The sequence below is a fragment of the Ammospiza caudacuta genome, chromosome 28 (genome assembly GCF_027887145.1).
Source record: "Ammospiza caudacuta isolate bAmmCau1 chromosome 28, bAmmCau1.pri, whole genome shotgun sequence".
In the NCBI taxonomy this organism is placed as follows: Eukaryota; Metazoa; Chordata; class Aves; order Passeriformes; family Passerellidae; genus Ammospiza; species Ammospiza caudacuta.
This window is the reverse complement of record NC_080620.1, coordinates 3862370-3883068: the sequence shown is the minus strand read 5'-3', so window position 1 is coordinate 3883068 and position 20699 is coordinate 3862370. Positions and strand designations below refer to the sequence as shown.

At 50.6% G+C, this 20699-nt stretch overlaps 1 protein-coding gene across 1 annotated transcript; it reads left to right on the top strand.

Annotated features, from left to right (window-relative positions):
- Positions 1-322: 322 nt before the first annotated feature.
- LOC131569009 (uncharacterized protein KIAA1958-like) lies at positions 323-20062 on the top strand. The gene is made up of 5 exons (XM_058821200.1): positions 323-482; positions 9545-9624; positions 15723-15807; positions 15986-17147; positions 18622-20062. Exons 3-5 carry the CDS (start codon positions 15805-15807, stop codon positions 19464-19466), a joined length of 2010 nt encoding a protein of 669 aa, XP_058677183.1. The 5' UTR covers positions 323-482; positions 9545-9624; positions 15723-15804; the 3' UTR covers positions 19467-20062.
- The last annotated feature ends 637 nt before the right edge of the window (positions 20063-20699 follow it).

The window sequence follows — 20699 nt, the reverse complement described above, 5'->3', positions numbered from 1 at the left end:
GGGCGGGACCTCCCGCCTCCTGGGGTTGGCGCCCTGGCTCCCCGCGCGAAGCCGATTGGCCGCGCTCGGCGCAAGAGGCGGGGCCATGCACCGGTGCGCGGCGCCATTCGGTAGGCGGAGGGACGCGGCGGGGAGGAGCCATGTTCAGAGCGGGAAGGAGGCCGGGATGACGCCCGGAGCCGCCATCTTGATTGGGGGCAGGGCATGGGAGTCACGGCGCTGGGCGCCATCTTGGGTACGGGCAGCAGGTCGCCCTCGTGCACGTTGCGAGGCCTGGCCGCGCCGCCGCCATGTTGGGGGCGGGCAGGGAAGCCACGCGCCGCCGCCATCCCGGCTGCGGGGTGCCCGCCCGCCGCTTGCCCCTCAGGGGTCGCGCAGGGCTGGCTTAAAGTACAGGAGTGTGTGAGATCGCAGTTAATGCATTAAGGATAAAGATTACCAGAGGGTGAGAGAGAGAGAGAGAGAGAGAGAGAGCTTGTGAGGTAAGACGTTAAACGTACCTGCCGGTCTGGGGCTCAGGTACCGTTGTGAGGTTTTGGTGCCCTGCCCAGCTCTGTGGCACATCAGGGGCAGTTCAGTGCAGAATTAGATCGGCTTGTCTCACTCTTAATGTTGGTCGTTGCCTGTAGGCCTCACTTGTGCAGGGATTCGTGTGTATTCCAGGGATTTGGGGCTTGTCAAGCCTCTGGAAAATTTGTTTTACAAGTGCTGGGCCACTTGTGATGAATTTCAAAAGAATGTTGTGGCTTTGTGTGAGATCCTTCTGTGGCTCCCGCAGGGTGACCAGGCACCCTCGGATCCTCCCCAGCGCTGCTCCATGGATTAAACACTCTTGTTTAAATGCAGAATTTGCTCCCTGGGAATTCTAGTTGCCCATTCTGTGAGCCTCATTTGCCATACCCTACCGGGATTAATTGGTCAGTTTATAGCTAATTTCTAGTTCTGCCCTCATCCAGGCTCCTCTGTCCTGCCAGCCTTCCCACCCAGGCATTTTCTGTGAATATATTTGGTAGTTTAATCAAAGTTCCTCTGCCAGTGATAACCTGTAGAACACCAACACCTGGGCTATGCCACGGCTGTGTATGTGAGGGCTCAGAAAATGATTTTAAAAACAAGAGTGCAGATGAAATGCCTGGGCAGTGTTTCTGCTTTGTGTCAGGCAGGTACAGACTTGCATTTTGCCTTCTTGCGTCTCTCTCAAGCTCACTCTTGACACGTGAGGAGGGAAGAGAAGAATTTAGGAGTGGAGTGGTCTGTTCTCTCCCAAACACGTGTTGCTGTGCCAGGTCCTCATTTCTCACTGGGGCAGTGCTCAGGGGTTTCAGGGGCCAGGATCAGACATCTCCTGCCTGCTTCACTCTCATCACCCTCTGTGAAATGCAGGAGCTTCCCTTGGCCTTGGATCTTTCCAGGAGCTGGGAACTCTGATTCCCAAATCTTCGGGTTACTGGGCCTCCAGTTTGGCCCCTATGGAGTTTAAAACCGAGGAAAAATGTGTTCTGACCAGTTGCTGGAGGCAGCTAAACCCATGTGAAACCACTGGCTCCTGCATATGAAAGGCTCAGCTGCTGCCTCAGATAAGAGATTTACAACTTCGATGAGGCAAAGAATGAGAAAATGATGAGATTATAGATCCACTGTAGCTGAGAGCCAGAGAGATAAAGTGATCAAAGAGAGCAGGAATTCAGCTGCCAACACAAGCTGCCTTGGACTGTGCCTGGTTTAAGGTGTATTTCCCATGGAAGTGTTTCTTCCATAGGTAAGGAATTTTGGTGGTAGAGGATGCTGTGGAGGTAGAATCCTTTTTTAGTTTCCAATGTGGGGTATTTCTGTACCCTGAACACCCAACAAAGACTGAAAACATTCATTAACACTCATCACTGATCACAGGCCATGGTCTGATTTTCTGCTGAGATGAGTTTATGGCATGTGCAGGTCTTCCAGGTGCTTTTCAGGTATCTTTGGCAGAGCAAACAGGTAAATTCCACCACACGATTCCTGATTTTCCAAAGGCCTTTCCTCTGCAGGTTTGGTGTGACTTGAAAGGCTCTTTGTGCAAGCTCACCCTGATTTTCCACAGTCCTTGCAGAAATGATGATTGTGCAACGTTTTATCAGCCGTTTTCCTGCAATAGGAAGAGAATTTTTTTAGATGGCATCTGCTCAGGTATTGTGGACTACAAGTGACCAGTGACCACTGTTGTGCTTTTCTCTGGGCCAAAGGGGAAAATGCTTTTAAGAACAAGATTACACTTGATATGAAAACACAGCAGGGAGCAGGACCAGCCCCTGTGTGTCCTTGTGTTTGTTTTGAAAAACAAACCCAGTTGAAAATGACTATATTAAAAAAAAAAAAATAGGAGGGCAAAGGGAAAAAAAATGAATCAGCTTCTTTTGTGTGATCCTCCAGCAGAGTCCCACGTCCCACCCTGGTTCTGGCTCTGGTTCCCCTCGCCGGGAAGGGCTCTGGGGCACACCCAGCTTATTCCCTCTTTGAGCCCTTCCTGCATGTGTTATCTCTTGGCATTTAATTCACCAGCAGGGAAGAAAAACTCTCTGAAACAAACAGGACCCTTTCCTGCCTGCTCCTTTTGTGTTGTTACACAGCTCCCCAGCCCGTGTGGGGTCACGGACGCTTCTCTTTGCAGCCCTGTCCTTCACAAAGTGGCAAAACCCTTCCCCTTCTCCTTCCTCTTCCACCCAACGCTTCTGCCAGGGTTTGAAAACCAGAATCTTCCTAAACAGGGTCCAGTTCATGAACCCAAACCCTGGGGCACACTGGTTACTGCTGCCAGGTTTGAAAGCCAGAATCCTCCTAAATGGGGTCCAGTTTATGAACCCCAAACCCTGGGGCACACTGGATACTTGTGCCAGTGGCTTGAAAACCAGAACCCTCCTAAATGGGGTCCAGTTCATGAACTCAAACCCCAGGGCACATTGGATAAGTCTGATAGGGTCCAAAAACCAGAATCCTCCTAAAAAGGGGTCCATTTCATGAACCCAAACCCTGTGGCACACTGGATGCTGCTGCCAGGTTTGAAAACCAGAACCTTCCTAAACAGGGGTGCAGTTCATGAACCCAGGGCACACTGGATAAGTCTGCCAGGGTCAGAAAACCAGAACTCTCCTAAACAAGGTCCAGTTCATGAACCCAGGGCACACTGGATAGGTCTTTAAGGGTCTAAAAACCAGAATCCTCCTAAAGAGGGGTGCAGTTCATGAACCCCAACCCCAGGGCACACTGGATACTGCTGCCAGTGGTTTGAAAACCAGAACCCTTCTAAACAGGGGTGCAGTTCATGATCCCAAACCCTGGGGCACACTGGATGCTGCTGCCAGGTTTGAAAACCAGAATCCTCCTAAAAGGGGTGCAGTTCATGATCCCAAACCCCAGGGCACACTGGGTAAGTCTGCCAGGGTCTGAATACCAGAACTCTCCTAAACAGGGGTGCAGTTCATGAACCCAAACCTTGGGGCACACTTTGATAGGTCTTTAAGGGTCTGAAAAGCAGAACCCTCCTAAAGAGGGGTCCAGTTTGTGAACCCAAACTCTGGGGCACACTGGATAAGTCTGCCAGGGTTTGAAAACCAGAACCCTCCTAAATGGGGTCCAGTTCATGAACCCCAACTCCTGTGGCACACTGGATGCTGCTGCCAGTGAGTTGTTTTCCTGGAAGTTCCACTCCTGCCTCATTATTCCCAGCAAGGCCCTAAACCAGAGAACTCACAGATAACTCTGCTACCACTAAATCCCAAAAAAAACCCAGGGAGCAGGGGTGTCTCCAATCCTTCAGCTTCTCCCTGTTGGCTTTTATTTATTTCCAACCCCTCTCAGCGAACACGGCGGTTTTATTTCAAAGCCTATTGGCAGCTTCAGCAGCATCTCCTGGTGCCAGAACATTCTTCAGTGCATGGTTCATGGTGCCACATCACTGCTCTGGGAATGGTTAGTGCAGGGCAGGGCGGGGCAGGAGAGGAATCAGGAGAGGAATCTGAGCAGGAGCACAATCCCTGCAGGGTTTGCCAGGCCAGCAGAAACCACCACAGCCTGAGAGAAGGGACCAGGAGAGGGACCCAAAGTCCCTCTGCAGTTGGGGTGCTTGGAGGAGGAGGGGTGGGAGAGCTGGAAATTTGTTTCCTGGTCTGAATTGTGTTATTTCCAGCATCTGGGAGAGGTGCAGCTCGTACCTGCACACACGTGGCTTTCTGAGCAAGACACGACCTGAATGAGGGGAGTGTTTCTTCATTGATCCACGAGAGTTTGGCAGCATGGAGTACTATCAAAGAGTGTCCTGACTGCCAGCTGGTAAATAAATGGGTTTGGAGTTAAGCTTAATGTGCTGTCAGTAATAAAAAGTGTTTTTGGAGAGTGATTTTTTCACAAGGGGGAATGACTCTGTGATTCTGTGGTTCCTGACCTGTGTATGGGCTCCCTGAGCAGGGTGTCTGTGACAGCCCTGCCACCACAGCAACATGAGGCCTCCTGTGCAGGGCCAGAGCTGAGCAGGTGAGAAACACTCTGCAAGGCAGGAGAGCTGCACCTGGGCATGGTTTGTGTTGCCATTGCACACCCTGAGTGCCCCTTCCACAGCTGTGGGTATTTCATGCTGCAAGCACCTACATGAACTTCAAATTTGAAGCAGAATCACAAGAGCTCACATTTTACATCTTTCCTTCTTTTTAATCCATGACACAAGAGGCTTTTCTGTATTTCTTCAAGAGGCTTTTCTGTATTTCTCCATGTTATTTCAGCACTTCCCTGTCCCCAAGGCTCCTCCCGGGCTGACTCATTTCCTGTGCGGGACAGAGCAGCCATTTCCTGGCTGTTCAACACAGCAGTTTTTTCCCCTCCTAGTTGGGGCTGGAGTGCTGGAGATTAGGCTATGGTTTGATGAATCTGTGGTTTGATTAATCTATGGTCTGATTATAACCCCTCATCTTCCCCAGAAATCACCTGGCAGCACCTGGGGCTCATGGCAGCTCCTCCTCTCCTGGGCCCCAGGGTCCATGATTTGGACTCTGACATTAAATTCATCATTCTAACAGTGCCATCCTTCCAGTTACTGCAAACCAGATTTTCTCTTCATTCAACCCATTTCAGCTCATAATAAACAAGATTTTTAAAAAAGCACCACAAGGTAAAGCCCTTGATCTCACAACACAGATCAAAGCCAGAAATTTTGACTTATCTCCTAAGTTGCTTGTTGTCATTTGAGAAATCCAGATAAAATCTGGTTTTGTGTTAGACACAAACACAGAAGGCTGGGTTGGTTCCTGTATTGATTCTGTGCCCATCATTTCACTTCCCTCTAACCTGTGCTCCCAATTTCCTGAGCCATTTTTTATTTCCATCCCATCCTGTGACAAACTTGTGCACAGCTCTTGGAGCTCAGACATTGCCTGGCCATTGGAATGTCAGCCTGAGGTGTCACAGCACTTTTGAACAGCTTTTTACTGCTGGATTTTTAATTATTCTTTTAAACTTATTGGAAAACGTGGACTCATCAGCTTGCCTTAGACCTGGAATGTTGGGGAATAACCCCCCAACACAGCAGGGATGCTGCCCTGGAGTGTGAATGGAGCACATGTGGAGGGCTGAGCCCTGAATAATTCATACCTGCAATGATTTATTCATGCCCAAAGCTGGATACCTCCCTGTGACTTTCCATTATCTCAAAGAGAAGGTGAAGGTTCCAATTCCATTCCTCTGTCCCCCAGTACAGGACTCAGAGCAGGAGGACTGAAAGAGGCAACTCCTGACACCCAAACTGAAATGCAGGGTCAGGTCCTTACACATTTTTACATTTTTCAGAGAGGACAGTGGGTGAGCAAGCAGGTAAAGTCTTTTCCACAATACACAGGGAAAGTGAGACCCTGAGGTCATGGTGGTTGCATGACAAAAGGTCATTTTCTGAGCATGGAAAGCAAGCCCTGACTTGGTGATGTGAAACCATCAAGCTGAGCTCACTCTGCCCCAGAAATTGCATTTGTTTCCCACTGTAAAGTTACAGATTCTGACATAGTTGATGCCACATTGCCAGGATGATTTTCTGCCCTTCAGAAACCTTGCAGGACTTTCAGAAACCAGCAGCTCAGGCTCATCTTTCCTGCCTCCTGTGTGCTCTCAGAAAATACCATCAGGGGAGGTTTACAGGGCTATGCTCTGAGTTCCTGACCTGGGCGAGGATTCTGCAAGACATTCAAATTCCATCTGTCTAGAAAGGCTGAAAGATGATCCCGTGTTTGAGAGAGTCTCCAGATCCCCAGGCAGCACTGCTCCTCACTGTCTGGTGTGAAATTTCCTAATTGTTTAACCTGCAATCCTGACTTTTTTTTTTGTCCTTGAAATAGGCTCTGCATCAGCATAATTAAAAATGTCAAACAGGCTTGAGAGCCTCTCCAAGTTGCTAAAAATGAATGTGAATTTCCTCCCTGCAGCCTCACTCCGTCTCTCCCTTGCTCTGGCCTCAGCTTTCCCGAGTGCCTGGTTCCAGCCCCTCAGCATAGTTTGCATTCCACTGCCAAGAATGAACATTTATTTATACAAACAACCCTTCTTCCAAGCACATCTCCCTCTATCCCAGGGCAGGGAAGTAAATGCTTGTCTGTCCATGGCTCCAGCTCTGCATTTCCTTCTTGCTTTAGTTAGGGTTTGTTTGCAGGGACAGATAAGTGCCGTCCTGTTTCTTCCCTGTGCCCAGCAATGCCCTGAGAAGCTCCTTAATTTTTTCACAATCATTTGATTTTGTGACTCTCTTAAGGATAATGCCAATTTCCCGATCAGCCTCTGAGGGGGCTCAGAATTAATTTCCAGAGCTGGAACCTGGGGAGCTCTGCAGGACTTTGAGAGTACTCAACCCCCTCAGATCTGCTTCTCTCCCATCACACCATAACGTGGTGTTCCCAGTTTCCCAGTGCTGTACTGGTTCTCCCAGCTCAGAGGGAAGTGGAGCAGTGCTGCAGGGCCCAGGGGAGGCAGGTGCAGCTCATGCATTATTGCTGCAGCCTCTCCATCCCTCACCTGTGATTGTTCCTGAAACCTTAGCTCTGCCCCTCTGTCCACAGGTGTCTCCTGTTGCGTCTGCCATTCAAATGGATATGGCACAGATGCCAGATGATTCCAGACAGGAGAATGTCCCAGTCTGAGCACGGGTCATTTAAATGAAAAAGGGCCCTGACAGAGAGAAAGGCACCTGCAGAGCATCCAGGGCTGCTCCCTGGGGTGTGGAGCCTGCCTGCTCTGAACACAGGATTTTACAGGTAGAAATTGCAATATTTGAACATTTGAAGAGGTGTTCACAGTATAAAGGGAGGTGTGTGTGTCCTGGGACACACAGATCACACAGGGGTGTGTGTCCCCACCTCAGGCACATGGATCACACAGGTGTGTACAGCCCAGTACTGCCCATGTGCTGGCCATGTTTGCATTTGCAGTCCCTAATCTTTGCTGTGGCCCTGACAGAGGCACCTGCATAGCATCCAGGGCTGCTCCCTGGCGTGTGGAGCCTGCCTGTTCTGAACACAGCATTTTACAGGTAGAAATTGCAACATTTGAACATTGGAAGATGTGTTCACAGTATAAAAGGAGGTGTGTGTGTCCTGGGACACACAGATCACACAGGGGTGTACAGCCCAGTACTGCCCATGTGCTCCTCCACATTTGTGTTTGCAGCCCCTAATTTCTGCTCTGGTTCCCCTGGAGCTAAGTGGGACATGAGAGACTCCAGAGGCAGAAGGAACAAGAGGACAGGAGGGATTGCCCAAATCCTGCTCCCCTCTTCCCCAAATCCTGTGTTTTGGTGCCACACATGGCAAATCAGGAGCCTGAGCTGTGCAGCTTATTTCCACACTGAGTCAAGAACAAAGATGTCCAAACACAGCTGGCCCAGAGAGGGTGGGGACAGCCATGCTCTGTGCTCAGAGAGGATGGGGACAGCCACGCTCTGTGCCCGCAGAGGATGGGGACAGCCATGCTCTGTGCCTGCCATGAGCCCCATTGTCATCCCAGCCAAGATCGACATCATTTCCCCAGGGCTGCAGCTCTATTAAACACAAAGCTTCAAATTATTCCCTGCTTGGATCAAAGATGTGTTTGTTCCAGTGGCACTCAAGTTTAAAAGGCAGTGCTGGGCATGAATGAAACCTTCCCAGAGGCAGCTGCTGAGGCTCAATTGGTTTGTCAGTGCTGTAGTTATGCTGTGGGCATCTCGTGGTTGCTGGCCCATATGTTCCCAAAGGATGTTGTGCAGTGGAACAGCTCAAGGAAGCCTTGCTCTGTGGCTAAGGGGTTTTTGCTTTTGTGGTGTGAAGGTTTGCTCATGCTTCAGATGGTGAAAATGTTCAGGAATCTCACTTTGTGATTCCAGACTCAAAGCCAAAGAGCTCTGGATCAAACTGGCTGGAAGTGTATGAAGGGACATGACAGCCTGTGTGCAGAACCATGGAATTGGGGGTTTGATTGTGGTCTGGGATCTGGGTGAGCAGCCTGCTCCCTAAATGCTGTCTCCTGGCCTGCATTGTACAGCAGATGCTCCCTGTGACAGACAGGAGGTGAAGGAAGCCCTCTGGAGTATGAAATTCAGCATTAAAAGAACATGAAGGCAGGAAGATGCAGCATGGGAAGTCAGGGAGAACTGGGAACACTGGCCATGCCAAAGGAACAAAAGAAACTCAATATCCTTTAGAAGTTTTAATATTTAATTGGTGAGCTCTCTGATACCAGGGCAGTGACAATGACAGGAGCCTGTGCAAGGGCTGCCTCATGGGGCCCCAGCACCCCCAAAACACAGGCACAGGGGCTCCTTGTGGGCAGAACCATCAGCTCTGTGTGCACCACAGCACTGAACTCCTGGTTTTGGGTAAAACCAGCATCACCACGGCCCAAAAGAGACTCCCCGCGCCTGGCAGCAGGTCTGGGAGTTGGGGATGTGTCACTCCTGGCTGGTACTGCCTGCACCTTGAGCCAGAGGAGCATTTCCATGAGCTCACTCACTCTCCCTGTGGAGCTAAGTTCCCTCCAGAGGGGCAGTTCAGCTCCATTTTCTTGCTCAAAAATTACATGACAATACTTGATTGATCGAGAAAATACTTTGTTCCATAGTGCAAGATGACAAGTTCCTTCTGCAGCAGGTGGAAGTCAGTTCTCAGAATCCTTCCCTCAGGGACACTTTCAGCTGATTTCAGAGAATTCCAGATCCAAATTCTCTGAAATGGGCTCTGGTTTCTCTGGAATCTGTTGAGTGGAGTTGCTTGGTTTGCTCCTCCTCATGCTCTGGGCAGGGTGTTACAGCTGCAGCTCTCCTGGATCCAAGGCCAAGTGTGTGTTTCTTGTCCAAAGGATCATCCAGCTGTGGGGTTTTTATCTCTAAGGCTCTCAGGGAGTGGGGGGCAGCAATCTCCAGATGCTGCTGGTCCTGGTGACCACTCAGAGCCCAACAAAGCTGAGGGCTCTCAGAGCTTTGCTCACGGCTTCCATCCCACCCCAGGGATTGGCAGCTTGCTCTGAGTTCCCTTTCCTAACAAACACCATCTCCCCTCTCTCCTAGGCTGCCCTGTGCCCCGGATGAGATCCTGTCCTTGGGCAGTGCTCTGCTCTGTGGGAGGCTCCTGCCTGACCTTGGAGCAGGTAAGGGAGGCAGGGACATGGCAAGACACGGACAGAGTAGAAAATTGAGCAAAGGTGGGAGCCTCTAAGTGTCACAGATGGCATCAGCAGGGAGCCTGTGGCCAAAACCCTGGGGGATGCTGAACTTGGGGCTCCTTTTGTGCTGCCCATGCCACAGATCCAGCCGGGACTGGAAGGAGCCATCCCACAGCCAGGGAGCTTCCCCTCCCTGCAAGGTACATTGTTACCAGCCCTGTTACCAGCAGTGTTTTTTCCTGCCTCCAGGAGCCATTTCCCATCCCATCCCAGCCAACCTCTGGAAACACCTGGGGTGCAGAAGTGAACGTGAGCGTTTGCCTGGTGCTGGTGAGATGAGTCCTGCACCCCAGGTTGAGTCACCTCAATTTCAGAGGCTTTAGACAGGGGAGCTGAGGTGTCAGTCACTAAAGATGGTTTGTATTGCAAAAGAAGTAGGTTACCATGTCCCATTGTGAACAATTACATGTAATTACAAGTCAGAGATTCACCACAAATACTATTTAATAACAAATTGCTGCCACGCTCCAGCCAGAGTGTGCTGGGGGAACGTGAGCTCTGCTCTGTGGCCAGGTGGGACAGCAGAGGACAGGGTCTGGTGCCAGCCCCAAAACTGGGGTGAAATCTGGCTGCTGTGTCCTGTTCCCAGCAGTGCTGTGTGGCTTTGGGTTGGATTGGATTGGTTCTGTTCAGTTTAGTGACGAAACACCTCGTGTCACACGATGATTTTAGTTAAACTTTAAAAGGCGGCTCAGAAATGTCAAAAACCGCAATAAACTTCCTGAGAATGAAACAAAACAGGATTTGTGCCCTCCCCTCTCAGCCCCGGCTTTGGGGTTTGATCCCGGTGGAGCAGCACGGACCGAGCCCGGCCCGGGAACTCGCTCCTCCCGGCCCTGCCCGCCGGTGCTGCGGGGCTGCCGCTCCCGGTGGGACCGGGGCGAGCACCGGGGGCTGAGCGCCCCCTGCCGCTACCGGGGCCGAGCTCACCCTGCCGGTACCGGTACCGAGCTCTCCCTGCCGGTACCGGGGCCGAGCGCCCCCTGCCGCTACCGGTACCGAGCTCCCCCTGCCGGTACCGGGGCCGAACTCCCCCTGCCGGTACCGGAACCGGGCGCACTCCGCCGGTATCGAGCGCCCTCCGCCGGTACCGGGACCGAGCTCCCCCTCCGGTACCGGAGCCGAGCTCCTCTGCCGGTACCGGTACCGAGCGCGCTCCGCCGGTACCGGAGCCGAGCTCCCCCTGCCGTACCGAGTGCTCTCCGCCGGTACCAAGACCAAGCGCCCCCCGCCGGTACGGGAACCGAGCTCCCCCTGCCGGCACCGGAGCCGAGCTCCCTCTGCCGGTACCGGGCGGCTCCGGAACAAAAGGATTCCCGTTCCACGTCGCTCCCGGATGATTGGCGAGCCCGGCGGCAGAACCGGGAGGAGCAAAGGGAGGTACCGGAGCCACCCGGTGCCCGGTGCTTGGCGACAAACCCCGAGAGCAGAAACAACACAGCGCTGCTCTCAAGGTGAAGAAAAATGAAGTTTATTTTCTGCTCCAAGATTTACAGTTTTCCAAAAGTGACAGTGGGTTGGAAAGTGACAGTGCCACCTCTGCAATGACACTGGACAAACCAACAGTTCATCAGATTTTTCCTCCATAAAAGAACAATGAGTGGTTTACAGAAATTGTGTGAGAAAGTTTGTTACAAGAATGTCAAAATCAGAAGGTTTAGAAAAACTTAAAAAATCAGGGTGACACCCCCAGGGCACTGGCACAGGTGTGAGGTGCCCCCAGACTCCACGGTGACACTGTGACAGTGACACTGCAGCATTTCCTGCCCAGGTCACACATTTGGCCATTGCTGATTGCAGCTTTCCAACTTCCTCCTGGGAAATACAACGTGAGCTCCTATTAATAGAAGTTCATGGTTTCCAATGAATTTTTTCCCTTTCACTCAGGCTGGTTTGGTGGCCCAGGCAGTGCTATGCCAGCTGCCCGTGGCTTTTATTAGATTTTCTGATTTATTTGGATTTTTCAGAGGCCTTGATTTAGTGCTCACAGTTGCATCCCAGTCCAGTGGCTCTGGAACTCAGCCCCTCAGGAGCAGAGATAATTAGAACTCGGGGAAAAAGTGATGTCCGAGTGTTTGAACAAAAAAAAGTCTTGTTTGAGGAATGTGGTGCTGGAGGGCAGCGTTTGCCAGCAGGGTTTGAATCCCTCTTGGTGCCTGCAGTCAGATCCTGCCCTCCTCAGACAACTCCGGGTGGGATTTTCTGGGATCCTCTCTCAAAATGGAGGCATGGTGCCCTGCAGCAAGTACAGGATGTATCCTGGGAATTGTATTTCTGCAAGCAGGGCAGGAGGGGGCTGCTGGGAGGATGTGGGCAAGCAGGAAAATAGCTGAAGGGGTGCTCACAAGGTTCTTGTACAGGGCAGATGAACAGGAAAAATGATGTGTTAGGAAGTGATGGATCCATCCCCCGGGCTCCTGCTGAGGAGGGTGGGACAAGCTCCATGATTTCTGGCAGCCATGAGCTGCAGCTGCTCCACTCAGCTCCTGTGCTGCAGCCAGATGTGTTTGAGTGCAGCTTCAGCCCTTCCTGCCCTGACACAGCCCCAGCAGTGCCTCCAGACGTGTGTTTGGGGGCTGTCCCAGCTCCCCTCACCTCCAGGGAGGCTTTCCCAAGGGAGCAGGAGTCAAGTTTAAGCTCTGCTGTTCTGTATCCTGTTGTTTTCCTGGCAGGATTGTTGCAGTTTCCTGCGCTGTCTTATCTGGAGCAGGGAAGTCAGAGCTCTCCAATTCTCTGGCTCTGTGTGCATGTCCCAGGTTCTAATCTGCAAAACAGGCACTGCAGCCCCTGAGAGGCACCAGGCAGGGCTGTCACAGGGCAATGGGACAAGGACACAGGGGGCAAAGGGCTTTTAGTGCCACCAAATCAGTGTCTTTATGCAGAGCTCCTGTTTGCACAAGGCTGTGTCTGTTTTATGGGTTCAGCCCTTCAGCACACCTGGGAGGGGGACAGGGGAAGATCCCAGTGGTGACAATCTCAGGTCACTCTGTGTCTGACAGACCTTACAGGGGGATAAATCTCAGAAAGTGCTGAGTTTGCTCTCCCCCCCCCCCCCCAGCAAGGACTCAAAGGACACACATAAAGCCTTAAAACAAACAAACAAAAAAAAAATTTCCGTGTTTTAGTCAGCCCAAAGTTCAGTTTCCCCTGAAGTGCTGGAGACTCTTGTGAAATTACCTGGCCACGTTTTCTGGGATACAGAGGTAAAATCAGCACCCACAGCACTGAGGCCTGGAAAGGTGTGCAGAGCAGGGCCTGAGAAACCAAACCTTGTAGATTAAAAAAAAAAAAACAAAAAAATAGCCACAAAAAAAACCCAAAGAACCAAAAAACCAAAAACAAGCAAACAAAAAAAAACAACCAAAAACCAAAGAACAACACAAAACAAAACACATCCAAAAAAACCCCAAAAAACCACTAACCCCAAAAAACCCCCAAAACCAACAAAAAAAAAATACCTCCCAAAATAAAAAAACCCCAAACCAAAAAAAAACAAAAACCCAAGTTTATTTTTTCCATAAGTGAACCTGAATTCACCTAACTGTAGGTTTTAGCAGTAGACTGAATTCTCTGTGGTTTAAAAAAAAAATCCTTTACTGTACAGCTCTGGAATGTCCTGTTTTCCTGCAGAAAGGTGTGGGTCCTATACACAGTGTCCATTATCAGATGGGAGCCTCTCCTGGAAAGAGGATTAACCCACAACATCACCCCCAGCCACACAGCCACAGAATCAGGCACAAGGCTCCAAAACAAGCAAAAAACCCCAAACTCTAAGCCCAGATCCTTCCCCAGGTAAAAACTGTGGCAAAGATCAAGATGGATTTTTATTATTCAAAGGGAAGCCAGTGGTCATTTTTCTCACTCAGCTGTGAATCCAGACTGATTCCACTCACCATTCCTTTGAGGGATTCTCAGCTGCTGGAAATCTGAGGGTCACAGCAGCCTTTGGGTCTGTAGCTGAGCACCAGAGCCTGTGCTGGGAACTAAACAGCAAGAGAAGGAAAAAAAAAGGCTTTTTTCTTTCAAAGAGCTCAGGAAGAGGAAGACATGTGCCTGGAGATAAGGGAAGATAAAAGCATTCCATTTGCAGAGGGCTGTGATAGGGATCAAGATGTTCATCTGCCAAGTCAGTGATTTTGTGGCCCTGTGACCATTGGGAGCTTCCCGTTCCTGTTACCTTTTCCCACACTGGCTGAAGGCACCAGATTGTTGGCATGGAAGTTCCTTTGAGTCTGTCTGAATGGCCCAGCCCTTTCAGGGGAAAAAAAAAAAAAAACCCAAAAAAAAAAAAAAAAAAACAAAAAAAAAAACTTGAAGATAAAACTGTCTTTTACTTCAGGAGGGAAAATGGTTCTTCCACAAGCAGGCTGAACTTGAAGATAAAATTCTCTTTTACTTCAGGAGGGAAAATGATTCTGCCCCAAGTTGAGCTTGTAGGGTCTCAGTGGGATCAGAGTGTGAGCTTCTCTGGCCTGAGGAGGTGGGAACAGGTCAAACACCTCTGGGGAGAAGTTTGGGCAGAGCCTGTGAGGGATCAGGGCAGCTGAAATGGCCATTGGATGTGACTCCCTGCCCTGTTTGCTGAGGTTCATCAGGAGTGAGCTCACAGGAAGGGTAGATCCCATACAAGGCCTTGATTAACATCAGGAGCTCAGATTGCATTTGCTGCTCCCAAAAAGGCTTTTATTGTCTGATTTTTTTTTGTTAAAGCAGCAGCAGATTTCAGTAAAATATTCTCATTTAATCCCGCCTTTGCACATTCCACATGCTGGCACGTGCATCAGCCAAGCATTTGGGCTAAAATTATCTGTGCTATCATTAGGAATGAACATATGGATTGATGGAAGTGCAGAAAGGAGCTGTGTGCTGTGCTGCAGGCTCATCATGAAGGGAGCAGTTCCTGGTCAGCTGGCACCTGTCAGAGGTATGAGCTGCTCTCTTTGGGCAGGAGAAAGAGAACAACTCACACTGTTGGGCTGTGCTGGGTGGGCACTGAGGGCACCCAGGGCATTGGGCACTGAGGGCACTGGGCACAGTGCCAGCACTCACAGCCCTTCCTGCCCTTTTGCTGTTGGCTTCACCCTCAGTTTGCACCTCAGGCAGCCTTCACCCTCACCCTCTGAGATAAATCCCTGAGTTCATGGATTGCAGAGCAGCCCTACAGCTGGGATGGCTTCTCCCATGCTGCCCAGCTCTCTGGGAGAGCAGGAGCCCCAGGGCTGGAGCTCCTGTGCCTGTTCAGGTGTGCTCAGATGTCCTCAGGTGTGCTCTCAGCAGCACACACTCACAGGCCACCAGTCAGGGCCTGTTCTCTCCAAGAGCTGAGGTCTGTGTAGCCAGAACTGCTCAAAACACCTGCTAAAAGAACCTCTTTAGACAAGGTTCCAGTGTTTTAACCCTTGCCTCTTTTCCCATCACTGATTGCAGAGATTTTAATTAATCACAGACTGAGATGTGAGTGTGTGGTGTCAGTGATGTCTCCTGGGCTGCTGTGGTGCTGAGGACATGCTGCATGTCCCCTGTGACACAGGAATGACTTCCAGGCATGGAGCCTTCCGGACAGATGGGAGAGGTTCAGATTTAGTCTGTAATATAAATACAAGTTGCATGTGCAAGTCCTTCATCTGGGAAACTGTTTGCAAAGTTAGAGGATGTCAGGCTGAAGCAGCCTCACCATTCCTTGTTCTCTCTCTGCAGTTCAGCACTTGGAGACACAGAGCTTGCCAACCCCAGAGTGCTGAAGCAATGGCTTGCAGAGTTCAGTTTGTAAAATTCTATTTTCAGTGTTTATATTTAGTTTCCGTTCCGTTGGTGTTGCAGAAGCTGATCCTGCAAATATTTACCCCAGGCAGGTTTTGTGTGTAGAGTTCCTGAGAGTGCAGTGGGAGCTCAGCCCAGGGAGGGCACAGGCCTGCAGTGGGCTGAGCATGGAGAAATTCAGCTGCATCTTCTGCTCAGGGTTTTATATATGTACATAAACACTTCTCCATGTATATAGCACACCCATGTGATGATCCTTTCAGGTTCTGAGAGAGAAAGGCCACTCAGAGCATCACTGATTGATCCCCACCTGAGAGAAGGCTCAGTGAGACAGAGAGCAGCAGCATGGTGAGTGTGCTGTTATGGCATAAATGATAGCATAGACAAGAAAGAATGAACAAACTGATTTTTAAAAAGAGTTCTGAGATGAGATTGCTGGTGTAGAATTATTACATGGTTGGGGAGGGACAGAAACAGCCCCAGGACTGCTTCTCTCTCTCTCATGTTCTCTCTGACACCTTTACAGAGTGAGAGCAATGACAGAGGGTGCAGCAGTTCCAGTTCCCTTCACACAGATCTCTCCAACCTTGTGATCTGGGCACACACTCATGGCACCATATGCAACCAGATCCCAGGCCTGGAATTCATGCAGAACACAGATCATGTGAGCAGTGACAACGCTGTGCTGTGGATGTGCAGAGCTGGACATGCCTACCACTGGCACTGTGGGAAGTCACACAACACAGGTGAAGAAGTGCCTGAGGCTCTAGGAGGGAGAAAGAGGTTTCTGCCTTCTGAATCTTTGGCAAGGGAATCCAGCTTTGAGGAAAAGAAGCTCAGGCTGACCCCATCATCTTTTGAGATGGACCAAGAAGATTCTGGGAGCACAGGGTCACGTGGCAGATCCCAAGGGGTTGCTGAGCAGAAGGCTGGCAGCCCCTACACAAGGAATATCGAGCCCAAGGGGAGTCAAAATAGCGGGAAACACAAATTCTCTGCAGCAGAGCAGCACTTCTCTGTGTCTGGTAGTAGAGTCCAGACTGGTGAGCAGCATGTGAAGTCCAAAACGTACAAAGACGCAGAGATCATTATCTCTGATGAAGAGCAGTGTGAGACAGATGAAGACAACAAAGGAGACAGAACCAGCCAGGATAATGTGTCAGAGCCATCTGCTGAGAAGTTGCAGATGCACCACTGCCAGAAGATGGCATTGCACCAGCCAACAGCCTCCCAAAAAACTGCTTTTACCCCCACAGCAAAGCCACCCCTGGCCCGTGCCTACATTCTGCAGGCTCATGTCAGCAGCTCAGAGGATCTGAACAGGAACATCCTGAGGCTGGCTCCTTCCACTGCTGCAGGGCCCATGGCTGAAACTTCCAGAGCAAGGAGCCTCCCAGGGTCAGCAGCACCAAAGGTATGTCCCAAACCCCTTCCTGTCCCCAGCACTGAAGCCAAGGCCCAGCTTGAATCCCAGCCCTCAGTGATGTTCTTTGAGCTCCAAGCCTCTACTGCTGTTCAGCAACATCTCCAGCTGAGCCCTTCAGAGTGTGGCACACTGGGGATGGGCTCCAGTGGGGATGGTGCTGAGAACGTGGGTGAGGACAGTGACACATCAGGATCAGAGCAGACACCTTGTTCTTCAGCCTTCCAGAGTCCAGAGAGACATCCACCTGCAGCCTCAAATGGAGGTAAGGCAGCGTGGAGTTGTGTGCCTGCAGGGGTGTGGGGGTGTTCCATTAATCACTTTCCCAAAATATCCAAGGAGGGTGAGTTCACGTCACTGCCAAGATCTGTTCTGCAGCATCCAAGGAAATCTCTTGGATTCGGGGCACTCCTCTTTCTGCTTGAGGGGACTACAAAGCTCCCTGCCTAAAGGAATTGGTGCTTTTGTAGGGAATGCCCTTCTCTGGGGTACCCAAAGGTGTTCTTGGCTGTGGCCCAGTCCCAACATCCCAGTTTGAATACTTTGGTCTTCCATTTTACCCAGTACCCCCACACAGTATGTTGGCTGTACTTGAGAGAGTCCCTGTGGGAAACTGGAGCTAGAGCAGGGAACTCAGGTCTGAAGAGAAAGAAACGAGAGGAAATAATGCAGAGAAATTGTGGCCAAAGCTGCACCAAGGCCAGTGGCAAAACCTCCCAGTGCTAGAAGAATTTCCTATGCAGGACTCCACACATTGCTTTACTCCTTTCAAGAATTAAGGTTTTTGTATGTGCTGTCCTGCAGCACAGGGCCTGGGCATGTCCTTGTGAAGGGCAGAGGTGCTGAGGTGGCATTTGAGGTCTGCCTGGGGTGTGCTTGGCCCTGAAAAGGCTTAGGGGTTGTTGTTTCTTGTGGAGCCATAACCACACAAACTGCCATAGTTGGGGTTTGGGAGCAGTATTTGACTATTTTCATAACTGACATCATGTGTCATGTGAAGGGACTGGGAATTCTTCTGGGAATGGCCTGTAGTAGCTGTTTCTGCCAAGGTAACTGGCTCATGGCTCAGAGGAGGCCTCAGCATGATTGATTCATGAGCTGTTCCTCTCTGCACCTGGAGCAGCCAGCACAAAACAGCCCAAAACCCCAAAAAAACTGGGACAGCCATCAGTCTTTCAGGATGACAACTAAGCCTGTAAAAAAGAACCTGGTGAAAAAAGGGTTCTAGGTGTTGGCTTTTCCATCACGCCATCCTCAGCCCTGGCCGAGTCACAGGCGAGCAGATGGAGCTTTCCAGCAATCCAAAGAATTCATTTCTCATGCTACATCGAGCTAGGTGGATGTGGGATTGCCATGGCAACTTGAGAGAGAGCCCAACTGCAATCCTGGCAATCCTTTAAACAAAGTCATAGTAGACTTTTACTCACCTGTTTGTTGTCCCTCACCATCCGCCCCAACCTTTGGTTCATGAAGGGGAAATTTCCCTATGTGGCAATGAGCAGGGCCAGCTGCCAAGGGAGAGGGACCCAACTTTCCCTGGAGAGCTGGGCACTGTTGGGTTGTGCTGTCTTGTGGAGAACACAAATATGACCCACAGGTCTAGGGGAAGGGTTTTGGGAGAGTCCTGTCCTCTCTGAATGGCTTCCAGAAAGCAGAGATAGACACTATCCTGTATCTCCTTGTGTTTTCCTGATCTTTGTGGATTCTTCCTGTCCACAAAACTATATCTTTTCTTTTAGATGTGCTGAAGAAGCAGGAGAAAAAGAAAAGCAATACCATTGGAGACATAAAAGTGTTTGAAGAGTGGCTGAAGGGGCACCACCCCTCCGAGACACGCAAGATCCACAGGCTGCCTCCCGCAGACCTCGACCAGTACCTGGTATCCTTCTTCAGCTCTGCCAAAAAACAGAATGGCATGGATTTTTCTGCCAGTTCCTTAAACATCTTCAGGTGCAGCATCAACAGGTACCTCCAGGAGCACCACTACCAGTACAGCATATTGAGAGGGCCAGAGTTCAAGGCCTCTCAGGAAGCCTATAAATTAAAACATAGGTACTTGCTTCAAAAGAAGGAGGAACAGTGGAATGTTGTGGAGAACCTGACAAGTGAAGATGTGGAAAATCTTCTTGAGAAGGGAATTTTAAGCAAGACAAACCCTCAGGGCTTGTTGCACCTCATGTTCACCAACCTCATTAGGGGGTTTGGGGCAAACACCCACTACCAGGCCCACCAGCTGTGCTGGGGACAGGTGGTGCTGAGGAAGACCAAAGGAGAGGTGGAGTACTTGGAGTGGAAGGATGATCTGAGCCCTGAGGGAAATGAAGGGGAGCCAAACCCACTGCTCTTTGCCAAGCCTGAGGATCCAGAGAACTGCCCGGTCTCCAGTTACAAGGAGTATGCCAGGAGGAGGCCAGCAGACATGCTGGATGACAACCACCCTCTTTACCTGTCTCCCAAGTCACTGTACTCTGTCTGGGACAACGTGTGGTACATCAGGAAGCCACTGTCAAAAGCCAAAATTAATAATATCTTGAAAGTTATTACGCAGGAAGTGAGAGGAGCAGTAAAGAAGACCAAGAAATAGGGATGTCCCTTCAGCCTTGCCCTTCAACCACTCCAAGGCTGCTCTGAAACACAATCCTACTGCAATATTTGGTGTAGGTTGAGAACAGACGTCCTTCTGCTGAGCCTCACCTTGGCACTGAAGGTACCTACACATCTGCAGTGCCTTGGCTTTCAGGGAAGTTCTTTTATTGTTGTTTCTGTTACTGGAATTGATAATTCAGTGAGTTAATGAGAGTCTTCAGTTTCACATTTGCCAAACGAGTTAATGTTCTACCACACTGTCAATGCTGTTAGAAACCACCACTGCTGACACAGAGAGGGCTTGGGGGTGGCAGGGCCTGGCCAGGAGTGTCAGCTGCACCCACATTTTGAGGTGACACCCCACAAGCTCAGCCTGTGGGGAAGGATGAGCAGCAGGAGAGTGATGGTGCTGCCAATCCCAACCTTGCAGGAACACTTCTGGCAAGGTTCAGGTCATTTCCCTTAGGGAAAGATTCATAGATTGAAGAAGTTGTGGCTGTTCTAAGAAGTTATTTTAAGTGTCTGACAATGTTGAAAGGTTTTATGGTAAGTGGTTTCCCTGGAGTGCAAAACACAGCTCCACAAAGGCACTGGGAGGTGTGCTCAGCTCTGCTCACTGCTCCAGCACTGTTACAGCTCAGGTAGGTTTTTGGTTGCATTGTTGGCAGAGCCAAATAAAAGAGCCTTTAATTCAGTCCTGTCTGTCTGTGTCTGAACAGCAGGTGATGCTTTCCTGGAACACTGGGGTGTTCCCTGTTGTGCTCAGTGTGCCCTGCTCCCAGCCCAGTGCCACAGAGCTTTGGGCCCTTTGAAGCCCTAGGAGCCATTCCCATGGTGTCAAAGGAAGCCTTGTGGGTCAAGCTCTTTGCCCCACTTGGTCCCATCCAACCAACTGAACATCAAGAAGTAACTTCAGGATGTTTGAAGCGACATAAAACCAGACAAACTCCTCCGGTGCTGGAGAGCGTCTGCTGGCTCCTCTTGTGCTTTGGAGCACTGGTGGCATCACCATGACACCAGACTGAGAGCTGTCCTGCTGGTCCTGGGTGACCCAGCTACGGTCACAGCTCTGCTCCCTGCTTCCCTCAGACCCCAGACCACCCCAGTTTGGGCTCTTTCATCCCCGTTTCTGGGTTGCGCCGTGTGCCCGCTCTGACCTGTCACAGCACCCGGGCACCTCCCCGGGGCTCCTCCACCAGGGAAACCCCCGGTCAGTGACTGCACCGGGACC